The sequence below is a fragment of the Fusarium mangiferae genome (genome assembly GCF_900044065.1).
Source record: "Fusarium mangiferae strain MRC7560 genome assembly, contig: FMAN_scaffold001, whole genome shotgun sequence".
Lineage (NCBI taxonomy): Eukaryota > Fungi > Ascomycota > Sordariomycetes > Hypocreales > Nectriaceae > Fusarium > Fusarium mangiferae.
Window position 1 is genome coordinate 3348918 of NW_024573921.1, and position 19290 is coordinate 3368207.

Below are 19290 nucleotides of genomic sequence, written 5' to 3' on the forward strand. Positions count from 1 at the left end.
CATTCCAACGGCGGCACAGCCTCGATTCTAGGTCGTTTGCGGGCCTCAACGGCTGGGGACAGAGTTTAGTTTAGCTGGAGGCTCTGCCAGCCCTACCAGACAGACCCCTCTAGCTACTACTCCGTAACTAATGCTGAATTGGAACTTGAGTTCACACCATTGAAGAGGTTTGGCATATAGGAAGTGTGGAGGGGCCAATACAAGAGGATTGCATATGTGATCTATTATTACTATGTGTGAGAAGTGTACATCTGTCTATCTGTCTATACTTCGGTGATGACGACGCTTCAATTAACATGGAAGTGGGTTTTCCTCCGCTGACATGCCTCTGTAGCGACTCTCTGATTGCACCAAAAAGGACGGGATTGGATGGATGCACGTACTATATTTATTCAGTGGACCGACTGCAGGTTTATTTATGGAACTGTCCTCTGTGGATCGGTAGAGATTACCACTGCAGGGTGTTTTGCCAGGAACACGAGATATCCTTGGCTTTTTGCCATATGGTCAGCGATCATGACTGAGGTGATAATTATAGCGATGTACATAGTGAAGCACGAGTTCACTGAGATCAATGAATTTGTGCTGGCTAATTAGGTAGGGAATGAAGGAATTGATGGTTTGACAGTGGCTGAATCTTGATTGATGATGGCTGCATATCGTGGAATGGCAGGGAATTTGATAGATAGCTAAAAAGCAGGAAAATACGGTTAGTGGTGAATCGGATGGATTCATGATCAGATACACTAGTCTGGATGATCACCCGCCATTTAATTACTGTTTCTTTTATTTGTTTGTTTTATACAGAAACTGATTAATTCATTTGCAACAATGGATGCATGCATAAAAGGGAGCGGCCTCATTTTATCACGTTATCCCAGTTCAGAGGGTCCGTAACCTTAAATCAAGATGGATGGCAGAGAGAGACCTTCAGAAAGGTGAGGGAGGTGGCTATACGAATGGGCTGAGTCCGACGGACATTTCCATTGCATGGTGCAGACAGAGTATTAATTGTTACGCTAGCTTGTGAGTTTATGTGTCATTTCAGTGGATGGCTGGGATGTGCGCTAACAGTAGGGACTACCTATGCATGCATAACTGCACTGCCGCAGTCCTCCATCTCAATCTGCATCCGTTCCCTCATCAACATAGCCCAGCAAAGTATTAGTTATGTCATACCGATCGATGCCTGGCAAGGAGGAGTGCGATGATGTGATCTTTTATTCTGAGGCCGGCATATTAATCAAATCCAGAGACACCATCCAGTGACTGGCCAGCACTGCCTTTGTTGACTCCGGCAGTTCTGCAAGTGTGTGTTGTGGGATCCCTCCCAAGGCTGATTGAGTTCATCCACAGGCACAACGTTAGTGGAAAGCTAAGGCAATCCGCCGTTGGAGGCGGGATGCTGCGTCCCGTCTTTACGGTTCCATCCAACTCATTTTAGACCCCACCCGTCCGTCAAATGTGCAGTAAAGATCAGTTCGTATGTACGGACCAGACAGTAACACGAGGGACTGCATGAGATGTTCATCAAGCACGTCGCTCTTGGCCGTATGCGTCATGGCATACTGAAATCGGAATTCATGATAGTATAATTATCGCAAGACTATACAAGACAAGACAAGACAAGACTGCCTCATCCGACGTAAACAGTAGCAACATTAGGTAGTCTGAGACATGCTAGTTGCAGCAAACCCGTCCACTGTGGCCAAATCATGTCTCCAGAAATCAAGGAACCCACCTCCAATTCAGGATCTGGTAGCGACGAAAAGCCCAGGTCAGGGCGCTCCACCTCACTGCCAGTGGGGTTCCATCAGTTATCGCTACGGGCTGGGCACCCCAGAAAAGAGTACCTAGGCGAAAAAAGAACGCCTGAACCCCTGGAGTCCTGTGCCCTGCCACCCTGGGCTTGGCGGACTTCCATTTAGCTGACCTTCCAGGTTACCTACCTTACGGAGTACTGTACCTTGGGCTGGGTTCGCCCGCCCCAGGCTTTCTCTGCCCGTCCACGGTTAGGTGCTCTTTAAGTTAGCCCGCCCTCTCTTCCCACCCCCCCTGCTTGGGCTGTTTCAGCGACCCAATCTTATGGAGGTCAAGGAACTCACTCCCATCTGTTCTGCCTCTCTCTTGACTAAACTAAGCTGACATCCTCTTACTACAAACGCTTGGGCTCTTCTTCTTTTTCCTTTCATCTCATTTCTCTCTTCTCAACAACAACAATATCCATTATTTCCCTGGTCAGGCCGTTTTCAGCCACCAATTAACTCGACAACAAATCCCTCGTAATCGCGACTCCGTCTCTCGCTTCTCTTCCGCTTTTTCTCGTCGCGCGACTCCTTTTTTTGTCCAATTTTCGTATAACTGTATTCGACTACTGTTCTGTACTGTACTGTAGTGCACTTGCTCACCTCGGTACCCGTGGCCATCCGCGTGAGCAAAGCACCCTGTGCCTTAATATAGACACGACCGCCCCAACCGAACCACCGCGTCTTTACTGTCTGTCGCAGTCGAATTTTCTTCAATCAACAACAGCAACTTTTCATCATCGTCCGTCGAGCGATATCGACGAGTGTTTTCATCACTTCGACTATTTCCCCGTGACTCCCGGTCGGAGTCATTCCATGTCCACCGTGGCTACCCGGCTAGAATCTCGCAAATCGCTCCTAGGAGCTGACACCGGCTTCGGATACGGAGGCCATTCATACAACAACTCCTACGGAGACAACAGTTACGCTCCTTCTCCAGTCCCGTCTCCACAGCCTATTCCTCAGCCTGCCGCCTTCGCCCAGCCCAACTTTGCCGACGCCGGGGTTGAACCCGCATACAACCAGGGCTTCGCCTATAGAGAAGGCCTCACCCCTTCGCTTCCCGCGCAGAGTATGAAGAATGGCAAGATCGATTTCATGAAGAGCAGATGGCCTGCCTCTTTCATGGCCGTCTCTCTTCTCCAGGCCATTCTGTGCATTTGCTTTGAGGCGTACGTCATCTCCGTATCTTTGGGCATCTGTGCCTCTTGCTGACCCCTTATCTAGCTATGTGTTCGGCAAGTTCCAGGTCAACCTTGGCACCCATATCAGCGCTCCCCAGGTTCAATCTCAGTACAAGACTATCCCGACTTTCTTGACGCTTTTCATCTTTGGTTTCCTTTACACCCTGGTCGTCGTCTGGGATGCTCTCCGACAAAAGAACACCATTCAAGTCATTGGTGTCTGCTTCTCTAACCTGGCCCTTATGGTTTACACGACTATCCAAGTTGATCAAATTTCCGAGGCCTTTGATATTCTCGAGCAGAACAATGCTCTCAAGCGTGGCATGACTGCTGCCGAGCTTTGGCACGATGTGAAGCCTTATCTGGTGGCTATTCCTGCCATCATCGCCCTTGCTACTCTCGTTATGGGCTTCCTCTCGTGGAAGATTTACCAGGAGTATGCGTGGGATATTCTCAAGAACATTGGTGCCGATTATCGCATGAAGAAGCGATTCCTTCACTACCAGGTATGCTGCACTCTTTCACCCAGACTCCTTGGTCAATGCCTAACTCGGACCAGATTTACATCGCTCTGCTCAAGTTCGATTTCTTCTTCTTCCTCGGCTTCATCGTTCAATTCGTTGTCGTTGTTGCTGACAAGGATGACCCTGAATTCGCCCTAACCATCGTCACCATCCCCATTACCATCCTCATCCTTCTCGCCGCCGCTTTCTTCACTCGACGAGAGAATAAGATCGGCATGGTCTGCATCATCATCCTCTATCTCGGAGGTCTCAGCTATTTCATCTTCAAGCTTGTACGAATCTATCAGCCTGGACACCGAGATAGTTACGAAGCCGTTCGTCGATCATTGACCGCATTTGCTGTCATCACCATTCTTCTCATCCTTCTCACCATTACCAACGCCATCGTGTGCATGCGAAACTTTGGCAAGGGCCTGAAGCCCCATCTGCAGTCCTTGTCTCGAAAGCGCAAGGTCGAGGAGAAGCCTGATATCAACTCAATCAACATGCAGGATGTCAAGCCTCAAATTCCCAGCCGAATGACCATTGATTAAGCGGCCCCTCGCAAGTCATGATTCTTCAAAACAATATTCTGGAGGCATCATTGTACAAAGACACGAATTTACGAAAGGATACAAAAATTTTCCCTTTTCTATGGCACCAGTCACAAAGGGCAGGCTCAGGATGGACGGTGACCAAATGGGTGCGGCGTGAACAGAAGGCGACGAAGTGATATCCCATGGTGTCGGAAACTTGCTTGGACTTTTTTATTCTATTTACTTTGGTTGTTTTTTTGTTTCCTATGTTAGACCCAACCATATTAGGCGTTCAATGCTCCACCACATGGAATGAGATCCAGGAGCTGATACATAGTTCTTTTGTTACTTTTACTTTGTCCCCTGATCAATTGGATTGCGGGTTCTCATGATGAGATAATCCGACAGGAATTGAATAGTGAAATCAGGCATATACAAAATGGCCCGTGCTTGTGTGGTCTATGAGACTGTCCATATGTGAATCACGTCATGAAACCATCAGGACTCTGACTCAATACACTCACTGGTTTCAACTCTGTGAAGCATGATGCGAGACAAGAGTGTAGCTAGGACGTTGCATGTTTCATGGCTTATGCTGGAGAAAAGATCGACGTTTCGGTCTAAGAGGCAAAGGAAATATCCCAACAGGTACAATTCTAAAACAAAATGCCAAAACGCCCGCTTTCCATTCTTGATTTTGAACCAAAGCCGAAGCAGAGTCCTTGCTGGACTCGTTCAAGACAAATAAACGCCAGTCCATCTTGCCCAATGTGGCAGTGCGCTCTGATACGTAACATGACCATGCATGTAATAATGCTAGCAGGGAGAATATGTTATAGTCTGATCTGAATGGCATCCTTAAGGTGACCTTCTGTCGGGCAGTAGGGACACTTGTACCGTGCTGCTTTCACTATGTTGTTCAGAGACTCGCGGCAAAGAACGTGACCGCAACTGAGCATCATGGGAGGATTGTCTTGAGTCGTCTGCTCTTTACTGACGGGGCAGACAAAGATGGGATGATAAACCATAAACTCGGGCAAGGGTGTTGCGAAGGCAAGTTCGTTCTCTGTCGTCCATTCTGTCTTTTTCTCACGCATATAAGTTGTGTATTTGATCAGCCGTGGAAGAGCGATGGAGCCTGCTGTAACGGCGATATAGAGAGGTGATTCCGCCGATAGGCCAAGCAGTGAGCAGAATTCGCGAGTAAACGACATGGCTACGTCCTCGAACGCTGAATCTGTCTCGAATATATGGCTGTAGGGCGATTTTGCCAGGTTAGGGGCGAATACCACAGCGCTGGAGAGTTGTTGTATCTCTAGCAGATGACGGTTCTGGAAACGAGGGAAGTTCTGGCGAGCATAGTTAATCGCTCCGCCGAGTCCATTAGTCGCAGGTTCGTCAGGGAGACCGTTGACAGATGGGCCTTTGAACAGCCAGACATATTGAAGCTTTATAAGCTCAAATTCGAGTGTGCTTCCCCTGGCCTCGAGATGGACGCCATTTGCGTGGGCCCAGTTGATGGCGGGTAGGAGATTATGGTCCTTGAGCTGCGAAAGGATGCTATACATTTCCGCAAACTTGTTTTGTAAATGCTCTGAATGTAGACCTGCCATTTCATCTTCTAATTCATCCTCGCTTTCCATATCATCATCTCCATCCTCGTCTGTTTGTGAAATGGTATGGGCTTCGCGGCCGGGAGGGTGGTCTGTAGCTTCTTTGAGAAATGTCGAGGCGACAGAAAATTGACCTTCACGAAGAAGATGCATGGCTATCGCACGGTTGATGAGTCGCGGGTGGTCCGCCATAGCATCAGTCTCCATAGGGAGTTCTCGGTGAGGAAGAGCCTGTGTCGGTCAGTCAGATATCGTTGCCGTCAAAAGCTAGAGGTTATAGACAAACCTTGTCGAGGGCCTTTCCAAAGGACTTCTGCGCTTTGGTGATATCCTTTAGGTCTACGTTGATTCGTTCGAAGCGGGCTTTGACTGGATTTTGCAACGTCATCATGGCCATGCCGGTTCGAGTGGCGTCTTGCTCTATTACAGTGGTTAGTTGTTGATGGTATCGGAGGAAAGCCAGCTCACCTTGAGCAATCTTCTCACGAGCATTAGTAAGAAGGTCAATGACTTTATCTACATCATCGACCACGGTTTTGAGTGTTCTGTTCCTCATACGAGCCAGCTCAACCATGAGTGGTGCAAAGGGCGAGACATAATCGTTATCAACTTCCGCCATGGCTGGGGACTATGTGGGGTTTTGAATCAGATGTAGAAGGTATGATCAAGACCGAGAGTTATGTTTAACGCGAAGTGAAGCTTCCAAAGCCAAAGAGAGTCATGGGCTCATCCAATAGCTAGGATATTCCACGGGTGGACGTCAAAATGCCGGTTGTGTTGAATGTTGATGTCGTTTGCGGATTCAACGGTGACGGAACGATCCGAGCTCAGGTACCTGAGGTAAGTAGATAAGAGGGAGGCGGGTACATTATCGCTTATCGATAAGGAGGATACCGAGGCTTTGCTGCTAAAGGGGATCGGCCTCGCTCTCCCGCTTAATGATGGCCAATTAAACGAGAGTAGATTTTGGCTACTTTACGCTTTGACAACAGCTTCCCTTTATTAATTACAATTTACATATGCAGCTGTTGTCTCCTCTTCGACTTTCCACAGCAACTACTCCGTACCACATATTGAATCATCCTCCTCATATAGCAAGTGACGACGAAAGTGTCGAGTAACCCCAGTCTTCCCCCAGGGATTCACGTGGGGCTTCAGGGAATTAGTGCCCCGCATTTAGCTTGTAAAGTCTTCGGCTGCGTCTGCGATAGGTAGGTACTTGAAGCAGGTACCGAGAGCTAACCTGGGAGCTATTGCATCACATGAAGGCCCTGTAATGTTAGTTGCCTCTCAGACCTGTTCAACACCGAAAAAAGGCCTCCAAAGACACGCGCGCCTAAACGAAACTACTAGAGACGTCCTCTTGCTACTCCTCGCTCACCACGGGTGAGGATGAAGCTCGAGACTGCGTCTATCAAATACACGGGCCAATGACGACACCATGGCTTTCAGATTTCCAGATCCTCGACTTCGAGTCGACGATGAACTCTCGACAGGCACCACCGCCAAGGGGTCTGTCGCCCGTACAGCGACCACCTCCAACTCTAGCACCACGCGAGAAAGTCCCCCCAACGGTATTCCTCCGTTAGAGGTTTCCGCATACAATGAAGCTGCGGATTCTCAACCTCTACCCTCGCCGAGGCGCAAAAATCTTGTCTTTGCCGATCCTTTCGCCTTTCGGTGCGTCGCGAACAAACACTCCTGAAGCTTCCAAGGCTAACACAGCATCAGGTATCTCGAGGAAGGCAGCAATGTTGTCGTTGTCGAGCGCCGTGGCATTTTACGCGGATACGAGTCGTACCTAGTCGAACAATGGGCGTGTTGTCGAAAACCACCAACACTCCTGATCGTCACTTATACCGGAGACGAAAAACACTCGGTCGTTGTCGGTGTGCTCTCTGTTCCAATAGACGAGAGTCTTTGGCCTCCAAGGCTACGCTTCTACTTTGATCAACTCCAGGATTCACATGCGCGGCCCAAGGAAACTGAGCTTGGAGAGCTTATGGTTACTAATCTGAGTAATTTCCCTTCGGCCCTCACCGTTATTATGGTCCCTGAGGGTGATATCCGAAAATATCGCTCCTCGTTCATTGTCAATGAGGATTTGAAACGATTAGGATGTTCTGGGCGATCAGGCATGACTCTGTCAGATCCAACTGAAGCAACGCAGCTCAAGTTCTTGCAGCTCTACAGGACGAGCGATCGAGTACCTGTTCCGCAAGCTGTAGTCGAACTCATCAAGCTTTGTCAAGTCACATTATACATGTTTGACAAGCTGGGGCACCAATACATCGATGGGCTGCTTTGCGACAAGACAGAAATGGCTATCAACAACTGGTGGATCGAAATTGGTGCTGAACACTATAATTTTGAGCCTACCGATGGCATATTAGGCCCCAGTACGGTGGCGGCATTACTGGGCATGTTCATGGGTGCTCGAAATCGTCTCCATTGGTACGGAGCCCCGGTGTCAAAGGATGTATTTGACCTCGAAAACACTAAGCGTGGTATTGGTCACTTCCAAAAATCACAAAAGCTCGAGAAGACGCGAAGGCTGGACCGTCAAACTCTTCTCAAGCTCTACACTGTGTCTGCCAAGGCTGCTGCTGGAGAAAGTTGGGGTGTACAGAGGGCTGTGAAGTCAACACTGACAGAAGTCGGAGGTAAGAGGGGTGAGCTTGTAATGGGAATGGTGTCAGGAAAAGACAAAGGAGGACTGGCTGATATCGAGACACTCGACATTGGCACTTTTGCTAGCTTAGCATATGGCGAACGGGCCAAATGGCTCTGGCATGGCAAGCCTCGGAGGAGCGTCGCTGAGCTACCACATCACAGTCCAGAGTTGAGCAGCGCGGTACCTTGGAAAGAGGAAGAAGCGAATCCAAACCCGAAACGCGTATATTCAGCGCCTGCTGAGAACGAACTGGATGCGAAGCGACTGGATGAGACTCCTGATGTTTACTCGGGCCACCCACCTGGTTCCGCCGTTAGTGTCGCTGATGGATCAGGTGATAAGGAGGCTTCGCGGAAGAACATCTTCAAAGGTGTCGCTGGGAAAATGAACGACGCTAGGTCTGGTTTTGGACGTATCAAGGATGTCGTTGGGGGAGGCTTACGTGGTCACACCAGTCGACCTTCGGTTTCAACGAGAGATGACTTTTTAGAATCGGGCCCCAGAAGTTCAAGTCAGGGGCTCACTCTAGGAACAACACAACCACCAGCGCCCACACAAGGAGTGGGCAGAGCCTTCACATGGAACAACAAACCGCAGGAGTATCTAGCCGCGATGAAACGAGCAGACGCGGAAGGGGGAGCAGGTTTCCCACAGCTTTCGCACTTTGCGTCCACCTCGACAGTTGACATTAAACAGCCAGCCTCGGCTCCCGTGGAAACACAAAAGCGCGAGCAAGACGGGGAGTTATTTGATATTGGGGTGGAAGTGCGCAGGGATGTGTTGTCCAAGGCACCCTCCGCTGTTGGATCTCTTGTTGATGAGCATGACCTCCAAGGGCCTGTTCTGGATGCAGAACTCAATGATGATCTATCCAAAAGGGGGCTCTCGCGACGACACAGTATTCAGTTATCACAGTGCCCACACATGACCGTTCTCAACGAAAATCGTTGGCCACGACGAATGTCATTTGGCGATGCTGAAGAGGCAGTATTGCAGTGGGAACCCCTCATCGACGTGTCAGATGTAGCGGATGGTCTTGCCAATATCGAAGCCTTCAACGACCTAGCTCAGCATTTTAACCAGTGCTTGGAGGAAATGAAGCACCGTATTGAGCCATGGGTCACGGAAAAGCTCAGTGCAGTCGAGGCTCTCGATGAACGCTACGCAAAAGACAAGGACGAAATGCATGCACTCTACTACCAGCTGAACGAGGCATGCCAGCGTATACGTATAACTTCTCATGAGCTCCTTGCCGAGGAGCGGTCTCACCTCTTGGAGGGCCTTAAGGAGGTTGAGGCGCTTGTAGCTCGTCTCGACTATGAAATCAATGCTCTATTACAAAAAGTGGTCGATGTCGAAGATGGCATTGTTACTTTTGAGAGGCAGGTGGAGGATATGGAGAAGAGAGCTGAGGCTTTGAAGGCCGAGCTTGAGACCGAAGGGTGGCTTCACTGGATGTTCAGAACTGTCACAGGGATCGGGACAGGTCCAGATATTACAAGGTCGCCGTCTTGATCCAGGGGTTGATGTTGGGTAAAGAGCGTTTTCTTGGGGATGATATTCCCCTAAATGGTCATCAGCACGGAGTTTTGGGATATCGATATCATATCAAACATAGCATAGCACACCCCTGGGTACAAGGCATTTTTTAGGGTCATACTGAATAAACTTAATCTAGTTATCCATATACCAAAGCGTCATCTCTGGCCTGACCTGGATTCGTTCATGTACAGGCATATATAATACAGCAACACCTCCCGTTGCACCGTCGGTCATCATTTCGTGATGCAAGCGCCAGATATCGATTCAGACCCAATATCTATCAATTCTCCCGAGTAATCGTACACAGCTTCAATTCATAACCACAGCCTATCTGGGGCCCGTCCTCTAAATGGTCTGTTGAGGTCGTAAAATGTTCGCGTTTCGCTCATCACGCTTAGAACATGCCACCACCGCCCTGCTGGCCGCCTCCGAGAGCCTGGCCCTGCTGCTGCATGATTTCGCTGACCTTCATAGATGTGTCGAGGAACTTGGCTGTGCAGCGGTCGAGGCAGACGGACTCGCCCTTGTTGAGCTCACCCTCGCGGTAGTCGTTGGGAACGCACTTCTTCTGGCAAGACTGCTGAAGACTGTGGCATCACAATTTAGTATCAATGCGTGTGCTTGGTGAGCGCTGAGGCTTACCGGTTGTAGGTGTCGGCCATCATGCGCATCTCGCTCTCAACGGCGGCAATCTTTTGCTCCGAGGTAGGCTGAGGTCGACCCATTCCGAGGAAACTCATTTTGGCGGTGTTGAAGGAGGTGGTTGGTCGGTTCGGTATAATTAAGATGCTGTGATGGTTAAAGGCTATGTTATGACGGTGTTTTGGGACCTTGAACTGGATAATGGGAAATTTTCCACTTATCGCGGATTGGCCGATTATGTAAGGATACATGTTCCAGCTACCCTGCACCAAGGCATCATGAACCAATTTGTGCATGGACTCAGGGTGTTATAAGACTTATAGTTGCATTGTTCTCATGCGGATGTTATAATTAGATTGTATTATGCTTATAGAATGAGAGAAAATACACAAATACTGTGGCAGCAACGTCTTCTTGTTGGTTGGAGCCTCGATCGGCTATCACTCATGGCATTCACTGAATTGACCCTCACTATTTGACTACCACACCAATTACAATTGATATAAACAATTCTTTCATATTGCGCTATTTGGTATTATAATCATCCCGTCATTCAATTCCTAAAGGTAATGTTCTTCGTGCGAGTCCACTCATCAAGACCAGCAGATGCACCAAAACGGCCATATCCACTAGCCTTGGCTCCTCCATGAGGCAGACCGCTCTCATCGTGAATGCTCATATTGTTGATATGAACAGCACCTGTCTCGATCTCGCGAGCAATTCGGAGACCTCTCTGGAGGTCAGACGTGAATACAGCAGAGCTCAAGCCGTACTCGGTATCGTTGGCGATCTTGATGGCTTCCTCCTCCGTCTCAATAGCCATCAGAGAAACCGTAGGGCCAAAGGACTCCGACTTATAAATGTCCATTTCTGTGGTGACATCTCTCACAACAATTGGTCTCATACGGGTCTTGCTTGACTCTTCGACATCAGGGTTTCCGTGAACCAGGGAGGCTCCCTTAGAAATGGCATCCTTGATCAAGGCCTTGTTCTTTTCAACAGGAGCCGATGCCACAAGAATCGGTGCGTCCGCCTTAGAGGAGAAGACTTGTTCGATGGTTGCCGACAGCTTCTTCTCAAACTCGTCCTTGACATTCTTGTGCACAAGGATCCTTTCGGTAGACATGCAGACTTGCCCCGAGTTCATGAACGCTCCAAGGGTGCATTGCAGCGCGGCGAGGTCGAGGTCCGCATCCTCCCACACGATAGCTGGGGCCTTGCCACCCAACTCCAGAATAACAGGTTTGAGGTTCTCGCCTGCAAGCTTACCGATGATACGGCCAACAGGTGTGCTGCCGGTGAAGTTGATCTTCTTGACTTCAGGGTGCTCAATCAATGCGGCGGTGACTGCTGCAGCATTGGCTCTCTCGTGGAAGATGACGTTAAGGACACCATCAGGGAGTCCTGCCTCTCTGAACACATCGGCAATAGCCCAGAGTGTTCGAGGAGAAATCTCACTGGCCTTGAAGACCACTGTGTTACCAGCGGCCATGGGGAAAACAACAGATCTTGTGCCGAGAATATAAGGGGCGTTCCTGGATTGACATGTTAGTAACTCCTGAGACCCATCCGGGCACGAGAAACGAACCATGGCGCAATTGCTACAACGACACCATAAGGTTCTCTCAAGACGAGAGCGGTTGTGTTGGGATCCGACACAGTGGGAATGGCGCCCTCCAGTGTTCCTATACGACCGGCAACTTCCTTCAGATGGCTAATGCCTGTGCTAATATCGAAATCGGCCCAGGTAGCATCGCTACCAGTCTCTGACATGGAGTACTTGCGGAGCTCATCACGTCGCTTTTCCATAATCTCGGCGGCCTTGAGAAAGAGATCCCGGCGCTCACTAGGCCTTGTCTTGCGCCATGACTTGAAAGCCTCAGCAGCAGCCTCGACAGCAGCATTGGCATCCTTGACGTCAGCACTGTGGTAGCGGTGGACGACCTCGCCGCTGGCGGGAGACACGACATCAACAGCCCTTTCACTGGTGTGATCGCTGCCGTTGATGAGGAAAGGCACAGTATGAAGCTTGGTCGCCATGATGAAGACAGGGAGGGTATCAAGTTTCAGATTAGAGAGTAGGTGATATTGTAGTCAAGCTGGATGGGGCGACAGTCGGGCAGGATGACGGTTTATATAGGCGGTTTCGACGAGAGAAAGCCCATGAAAAGAACGTAACTTGCTAGATTCATTGTAGTCTACTATGCATCCTTGGCATATAGCAGTGCATGTGGGATAGCTTAGTGATGCGGATCGGCTCCTCCACTTGGAAGAAAGAGGTAAGAGACGCACAGAAGGAGGAGTAGGATCCCCTAGACACTAGCACACAGCCCCGCATATTGAGTGTGGGCGACCCGCGGAATAAGAGGGGGATCCTGAATTGTGGTGTTGTTCGGCACTTTCACCGGGTTTGGACTGGAGATCGCCATTTGACAAGTAGCATGGCCTAGATAGATCAAGTAGCCATGTCCGAGGCTTGTCTAGCGTGGGAAGTGACTCGAATTGCATTGACATTCCCGATAATTTGGAATATTTGAACGATGTTCACTTATAAGGACTGTGGAAGGTTTCGGAAAGGAACAAGAAGAGCCGATCACTAACGGATATTTCCCGCCTCGCCTTTAAAATGTCGCTTCTTTTGATGTACATCAGGCCAGGGTCCATGACTTGGGCGGCCCGAAACAGAAATGCAGGGTCGAGCCTGGAAAGGTAGACTGCGCTTTCAGATTTGTAAGAGGGTATCAGTTATGTATCAGCCAAGTTTGAATAACGCATGCCCAGTAGGTATGTAGTAAAACGCATCACGACTGTTGCATTGAATTTGGGTCCAGGAAAGGCTGAGAAACATCCGTTGTTCGAATGCGAAGAGTCTCTACACACACAGAGCGTCAGAACCGTGTCTCATCAACAACTAACACTATTCCCTTGATCAACCCACCGATTTCTGGCATGGATCCTGGAATCACAAAGTGGACCTCTGCTTTGAATCGTGGACAATGCACATCTTGACCAGGGCGTTGGGGAGCGGGTTTGAGCTGACGCTTGACCGACTGACGAGGCTTGTCAGGTTCAGACATGATGAAGTGTTTAAGCAAGGGTGATTATGGTTGTTGATGAAGAAAAATGTGTGAAGAAAAAGATAAGTGGTTTTGATGCAAAAAGCAAAGGTGATTGATTATCTGACGCAAGTAAGGCAGGGAGGGAGATATGTTTTTTAGCAGAATGCGCTCAGAGCAGTCGTTGTGTAGTGGTTGAGCCTGATTGGCTTAGCAGCTCATGCCCTTCATTGGAAGGACAAATAGCATTTGCGACTTGATGGACGGAGTAGTCTAAGGTATTATCACCATTATGTGATTTCAAATTACTATTACAGTTAGAGATGATAGTTTGCAGTGGTTTCATCCCTAGAAGAGAAGTTGAGGTTTCGATAATGAAAGGGCTGGTTCAGATATACTGCTCAGCACATCGTCACACTTTTCTCTTCTCGACTTGTAGATAACACCACCAGAACGAATAAAATAGTGTCTCTATAATATGAGAAGGTCATCACCAGTAGTTCCCTCTTGTCTCTTCTTTCTTTTGGTTACACTCTTGTCAACGTCATGTGATGAGATGGTGGAACTCATAAATACGAGATGATCACATTACATAGGTAGTACTCAGCGTCAAAAGTCTTGTATCGCCACCCAAACATTTTTTACGAAATTACCCGAGTTCCAAGTCTTCGCGCAGCATGTTCTTCTTTCAGGACCTCATTTGAGTATATCCAATTGCCATATCTTTTGAGTTGGGCCCCATATCATCAATGATCATAGGCCTCGGCTGAATGATGCATACATCACGTGAGTGTTGATGACCCGCCAATCAGAGACTTCAATGCCCGCCGTAGGGATAATTTTCTAGGCCTGCCCCGCTCGTCTCCAGTTTGTCAGGTCGCTCAAAAGTCGTTGCATGAGGCAACAACGGTGAAAGAGTACCGTTTCTGTACCTTGCTGCACCTTCCCAGTTAAGATTGTCAAGCGAATTACTCTTTTCACGGAAAGACGGTGAAAAAAGCTGGTAATTGGCCAGGCCAATTAGCCACTCACATTCGAGTCGCCTTTTTTCGCACCTTGAAACCAGCGAAAAGCAATCTTCTCCCTAACAAACAAACCCCTCTCCTCCGTAGTCGGCCTTTGCTCACGCGCATTGTCTTTGCCAACACACGACGCGCCCACTCAGCGCCGCGACCCGAAATATCCATATCAGCTCTCAACACCGACACCGGCACCGGCCGGTCAACGAACTCCGGGTATTTGCTTTTCGAAGCCTCCGATTCTTTGATTGCCCGTGTCCGTGTCCGTCTCGGCGGCGGTGCAGCCTCGCATCATCCCGTCGCGTTCCTCCTCCGGGCCTCCGGCTCAGGGCATCGTCCCTATGGACGGTTCCATGATGGCTGGTGGGGCGGCCTCGATGAGTCCTACGAGCCCTGTCAGCTCCCGCCACGGCCATGGCCATGGGAACAGCAATGGCACCAACAAGCGCAAGAGGAGCAGCATGGTTGGCATTGAAAGTAGCCCAGGCAGTAATCTTGACGATCACGATGCTGAGCAGGAGAAGAAGCGCCAGCCTGGCGTCAAAAGGGCCTGCAACGAGTGTCGACAGCAAAAGGTGAGTCAACCTCCGAGAACAGACCGTCTAGATACCATTGTACTGAACAGAATTTTCCAATAGCTCCGATGCGACGTGGTGCAAGACCCTTTCCAAAGTTGCTCTCGGTGCAATCGCCTGAAACTAGAGTGCAAAATTGAATCAAACTTCAAGAGAGTAGGCAAAAGATCTAAGCACGCCGAAATGGAGAAGGAAATCGATCGACTGCGTCGCAGTCTTGCTCACGCAAAGTCTCAGGGCTTCACTCCAGAAGCAGATGACGATATGGACTCTCCCATTGCTGCGAGTAATCCTACCTATACTCACACTCACACCCGAAATCCTTCTTTAATGGGTTCTGACGAAGCTGTCTCGTCCCTGCTTCATCTCAAGCGCGGCGGGAACTACAACGTGCCACGATATTCACACGAACTAGAAAACGTCAAGCTAACGGAAGAAGATGTCAACAACCTCTTCCGACAGTTCTGGGCTTTCTACCATCAATTTCTACCCTTCCTCAACCCTTCACAGGCACCTGATCTCTTCTACCAACAGCATCCCCTCCTCTTCTGGTCCATCATCTCTGTTGCTGCCCGACGATACAATCCACCAAGCACAAGCGATCTGCTCAACAATCTCTCGGGACCTCTGACACGTTTCTTGTGGTCAACGATAGGAGAAGTCCCGAGCAACTACTACGTGGTTAAGGCCATGTGTCTGCTGTGCACATGGCCACTACCCACAAGTACGACTTCGTCCGACCCTACGCACATTTTGTGTGGAGTAATGATGAAAACAGCTACTGGAATAGGTCTGCACCGGCCCAATAATATCCAAGACTTTTCTAGGGTGTCGGTTGAGTTGAACAAGGAACAACTCAATGACCGTGTGACAACGTGGGCTGTTTGTAACATTGTTGCGCAGTCTGTTGGAACTGGCTACGGCCAGCCAGCATCAACTCTTTATGACTGGACTCTGGCCTCACGAGCCGGAGAAGAGAGTGCTTTCCAACTATCACGAGATTTAGAGGCGCGGCTACAGATTGAGAGATTCTGTGACAAGGTATCGAAGGAGATGTACAGCAACGCTAGCGATCCCCGTGGCGTTGCAGGAGATGAACACCGGGCAATGCTGATGCGTGTCTATCGTCGAGATTACGCAGAGTTGAATGCTTCCATCCTTTCACAAGGGCTGGGCCCCATTGTCTCTTTGCATCTCCGAGCAGCGGCTCTTCACATGCGCTTGGCCGGTTTCTTCGATTCCAGTAAGACCCCAGGCTATATGGATGATCTGATGGGCCTATGGCGCGCCACTGTCGCTTTTCTCGACGAAATCCTCGAAGTTGATCAAGCCACTAGTCCCCGGGACGGCGTCGGCGGACACTTACTTCTTCACTGCAGTAACTACATCGGACAGATGATGGTTGCAGCCGGCTTTGCCCTTCTCAAGCTCATGAGGTCGTTCTTTTCGAAGACTATAGACTTCCAGCGAGGTCGGACGCTCTTTCATCAGACGATCCGCGCTATCCGGGCTACCAGTGTTGTTCACAATGATCTTCAGTGGCGTTTGGCTGAACTCATGGTGCAGATGTGGAACGGCGCTCGACTCGAACACAATCAACATAACTTCAACAATAACGACAACTCGCCGATCCAGATGGACGACAGCCTCCAGCTCAAGGTTCGATGTCGTCACAGCATGAGCCTTGTATTCGATTCAGTCTGGAGGTGGAGGGAGGACTTCCAGGCATCGGGGCGAGGTACTATAGACTGTAGGTGATCCCCTCTCTCCCTATGTTTTGGTGAAGGTCCCTGAGTAGAGCATGTCTTGATTTGTCTTGTGCAAATATTGCAAGAATGCTAATACAGACAACAGCTGCCAAACAACCGACAAATCCAGATTCGGCTAATGAGTCTTCAGCATCATCAACACACATGGACAGCACTCTCGTACCGTCTCACACCCTCCCGCCTTCGAGTCTGCTCAGCACCAACAACACTCACAACAGCAACCCCAACTCGAACGGCGCCCTGACACCGGGGGCCACAGGACTCTCAGCTGTATCGTCAGCTCATAGTATGATGGCTGGTGTCAGTTACGGAGATGCGGCCAACTACGACTTCTTCGACCCCCAGCACTGGATGTTGGACGGTCTACTTGACTTTAACTACTCATACGTGCCTCCCTTGGAAGGCGCCTAGGAACGTGATCAACAACATTGGTACTATGAGTGAGAGGTGCATTAGACATGCATAGTCTTGAGAGCAATTTTTCCCTTTAAAACTGGCGTGAGGTTCGGCACTGTAACGGAGCATCATAAGCCAGCGGCAAGAACTTTTCTTCCTTCTCCCACTGAGGCGAGCCTGCTCTTTTGCTGACACTAGGTCTTCGCGCGGGTTCATTTTCCTTTCTGATCTTGGGTTTCGCACTGTTTACATCGTGATTAATCTTGAGACTGTTGAGCCAGGGAGGATCTGCTCAACCACTGTGTTTCCATGCCAGGATGAGCTTGTTGAGAAATAAAATGGAAGTTGGAAATGGTCAAAGACAGTCTACGTGTAATTATGCAGTATGACGAGATGTTCAGAGTTCAATAAAGACAAGCAATAATCATCATTCTTGCTGTCTATGTCCTTACAAGGGGATACAGATATTATTGCTCAAGCCATATAATGTGAAAAAGTATTGATTCTACAAAAGATCACTAGAACATGACCTCGCCACAAGACACACCGTATCGTGCCTTGAAGTTGGCTCGTCTTGACCCATGGTAAGAGCGAGTATTTTCTTTGATGAATATTAGGATCAGCAAAGCCAATAATTTACTGGTTCTCATGACTTCTACCAGTTTGTACAGTTTCCGTTCTCGTGTATTGAGACAAAGTTCGGAAGCACTTTTGCAACTTGGGCGAATTTCGAACGGAGACCTGATAGCTCATGGAGATTCCCAGGCAGAAATACATGCCCCCATTAAGTAAGTATAGGCCGAGGCATCTGGCTAAGCGAGTTAGAAGTCGTCTCTGACCCATGCCATTTCACATTCACAACGTATATGGACACCATGGCGAAGGCGAGGTTGCAGGGAAACGGAGACGCGGGGACTTGATCCGTGAGCCGAGTCTAATTGAAGTTACGGTGACATTGACGTTGACAAGCGACAGACAGTAATAACCAGGTCCAGGTCCAGGGCCAGCGAGGACAGGGATCGGAGCATTCTGTCGTTCTCGTCTCAATGGCACGTACCACTATGTGCCCTCTCAGAACCCTATGGGGCACCATGACTGAAGCCGAAGCACGAGGATGGGAACTGGAGCTGCACTTCTGCCTCTGCCTGCTGCGATGTTTCAAACAAACAGTACCTGTAGATCAATCTAATTAACTTTAAACCGATATATGACTCGACTCACCGATGTCAGCCTGGAGAGGCAATCGCCGAAGATGCATGCAGCTCATCAACCAAGGACCCCGGCTCTCGGAGGTTGATTCGCAGCCGTCAGTCGCATCTGCCCCATCATCGAGCTAGTGTGGCGATACGGTTGAGGACAGTGAATGCCATTGTAGAATCCCCGAAGCCCTCGCCAAGAATCTGTGGTCAAATCTGGCGTTTCCCGGCGTCGACAAGTCTATTGTCGGTTGCGTGACGATGGCCCTGATTCGACGTGCGGTAGAGAGTAAGGAACAATAGAATAATCTACGCCACAGCCGTTTGCCTTCACTTTATTTCTGAATTCCTCATCCATCAGAAACGAAGTTGCCGTGGCGTTTCCAGTGGTGAGGTGTTCTTGACGGGTAAAAGGTCCCATTGGGTTTCAAGAATGCAAAAGAGACCCGTTTTGGGCGTCAATGACATCAAGTCAATAGTAGCTAATATCGATTGAATAGACACTGGCTTGAGCATGAATTCCACGAGTGACAAGCCCTTGGAGTCCGTAACGGCCATGCCTCAGAGAGCCAAGTTGAATGCATTCCTTGTCCGCCTTCGTGATTCGGAACATTGCCTTGTCCCGAAAACGCCTCGTCCCGAAAACGCCTCGTCAGGGCAGTACAGTATATCGACCATTTCCGCAAAGCTTAGAAAGTCTCAGCAATCACGCAATCTATTCATCAACTGTAGAGTTGGAATAACGCCTCGCAGCAGAGATGACATGACCTATGTCGTCAA

General features: G+C 49.4%; 7 protein-coding genes across 7 annotated transcripts; 3 read left to right on the forward strand and 4 right to left on the reverse strand.

Moving 5' to 3' along the window:
* Positions 1-2621: 2621 nt before the first annotated feature.
* FMAN_01556 (uncharacterized protein) lies at positions 2622-4046 on the forward strand (the record flags this gene model as incomplete). The annotated part of the gene is made up of 3 exons (XM_041820290.1): positions 2622-2977; positions 3033-3495; positions 3549-4046. 3 exons carry the CDS (start codon positions 2622-2624, stop codon positions 4044-4046), a joined length of 1317 nt encoding a protein of 438 aa, XP_041676897.1.
* An 815-nt stretch (positions 4047-4861) lies between these two features.
* FMAN_01557 (uncharacterized protein) lies at positions 4862-6260 on the reverse strand (the record flags this gene model as incomplete). The annotated part of the gene is made up of 3 exons (XM_041820301.1): positions 4862-5872; positions 5928-6061; positions 6110-6260. 3 exons carry the CDS (start codon positions 6258-6260, stop codon positions 4862-4864), a joined length of 1296 nt encoding a protein of 431 aa, XP_041676898.1.
* An 822-nt stretch (positions 6261-7082) lies between these two features.
* On the forward strand, positions 7083-9830 carry FMAN_01558 (uncharacterized protein; the record flags this gene model as incomplete). Its single annotated transcript, XM_041820312.1, has 2 exons — positions 7083-7321; positions 7373-9830. The coding sequence occupies 2 exons, from the start codon at positions 7083-7085 to the stop codon at positions 9828-9830; spliced, it is 2697 nt and encodes an 898-aa protein (XP_041676899.1).
* A 421-nt stretch (positions 9831-10251) lies between these two features.
* Positions 10252-10597, reverse strand: FMAN_01559 (putative mitochondrial import inner membrane translocase subunit TIM10; the record flags this gene model as incomplete). The annotated part of the gene is made up of 2 exons (XM_041820323.1): positions 10252-10444; positions 10500-10597. The coding sequence occupies 2 exons, from the start codon at positions 10595-10597 to the stop codon at positions 10252-10254; spliced, it is 291 nt and encodes a 96-aa protein (XP_041676900.1).
* A 455-nt stretch (positions 10598-11052) lies between these two features.
* FMAN_01560 (uncharacterized protein) lies at positions 11053-12539 on the reverse strand (the record flags this gene model as incomplete). The annotated part of the gene is made up of 2 exons (XM_041820334.1): positions 11053-12034; positions 12088-12539. 2 exons carry the CDS (start codon positions 12537-12539, stop codon positions 11053-11055), a joined length of 1434 nt encoding a protein of 477 aa, XP_041676901.1.
* Positions 12540-13300: 761 nt separating this feature from the next.
* FMAN_01561 (uncharacterized protein) lies at positions 13301-13576 on the reverse strand (the record flags this gene model as incomplete). The annotated part of the gene is made up of 2 exons (XM_041820345.1): positions 13301-13371; positions 13438-13576. The coding sequence occupies 2 exons, from the start codon at positions 13574-13576 to the stop codon at positions 13301-13303; spliced, it is 210 nt and encodes a 69-aa protein (XP_041676902.1).
* Positions 13577-14930: 1354 nt separating this feature from the next.
* On the forward strand, positions 14931-17329 carry FMAN_01562 (uncharacterized protein; the record flags this gene model as incomplete). Its single annotated transcript, XM_041820356.1, has 3 exons — positions 14931-15149; positions 15213-16899; positions 17004-17329. The coding sequence occupies 3 exons, from the start codon at positions 14931-14933 to the stop codon at positions 17327-17329; spliced, it is 2232 nt and encodes a 743-aa protein (XP_041676903.1).
* Between the last annotated feature and the right edge of the window lie 1961 nt (positions 17330-19290).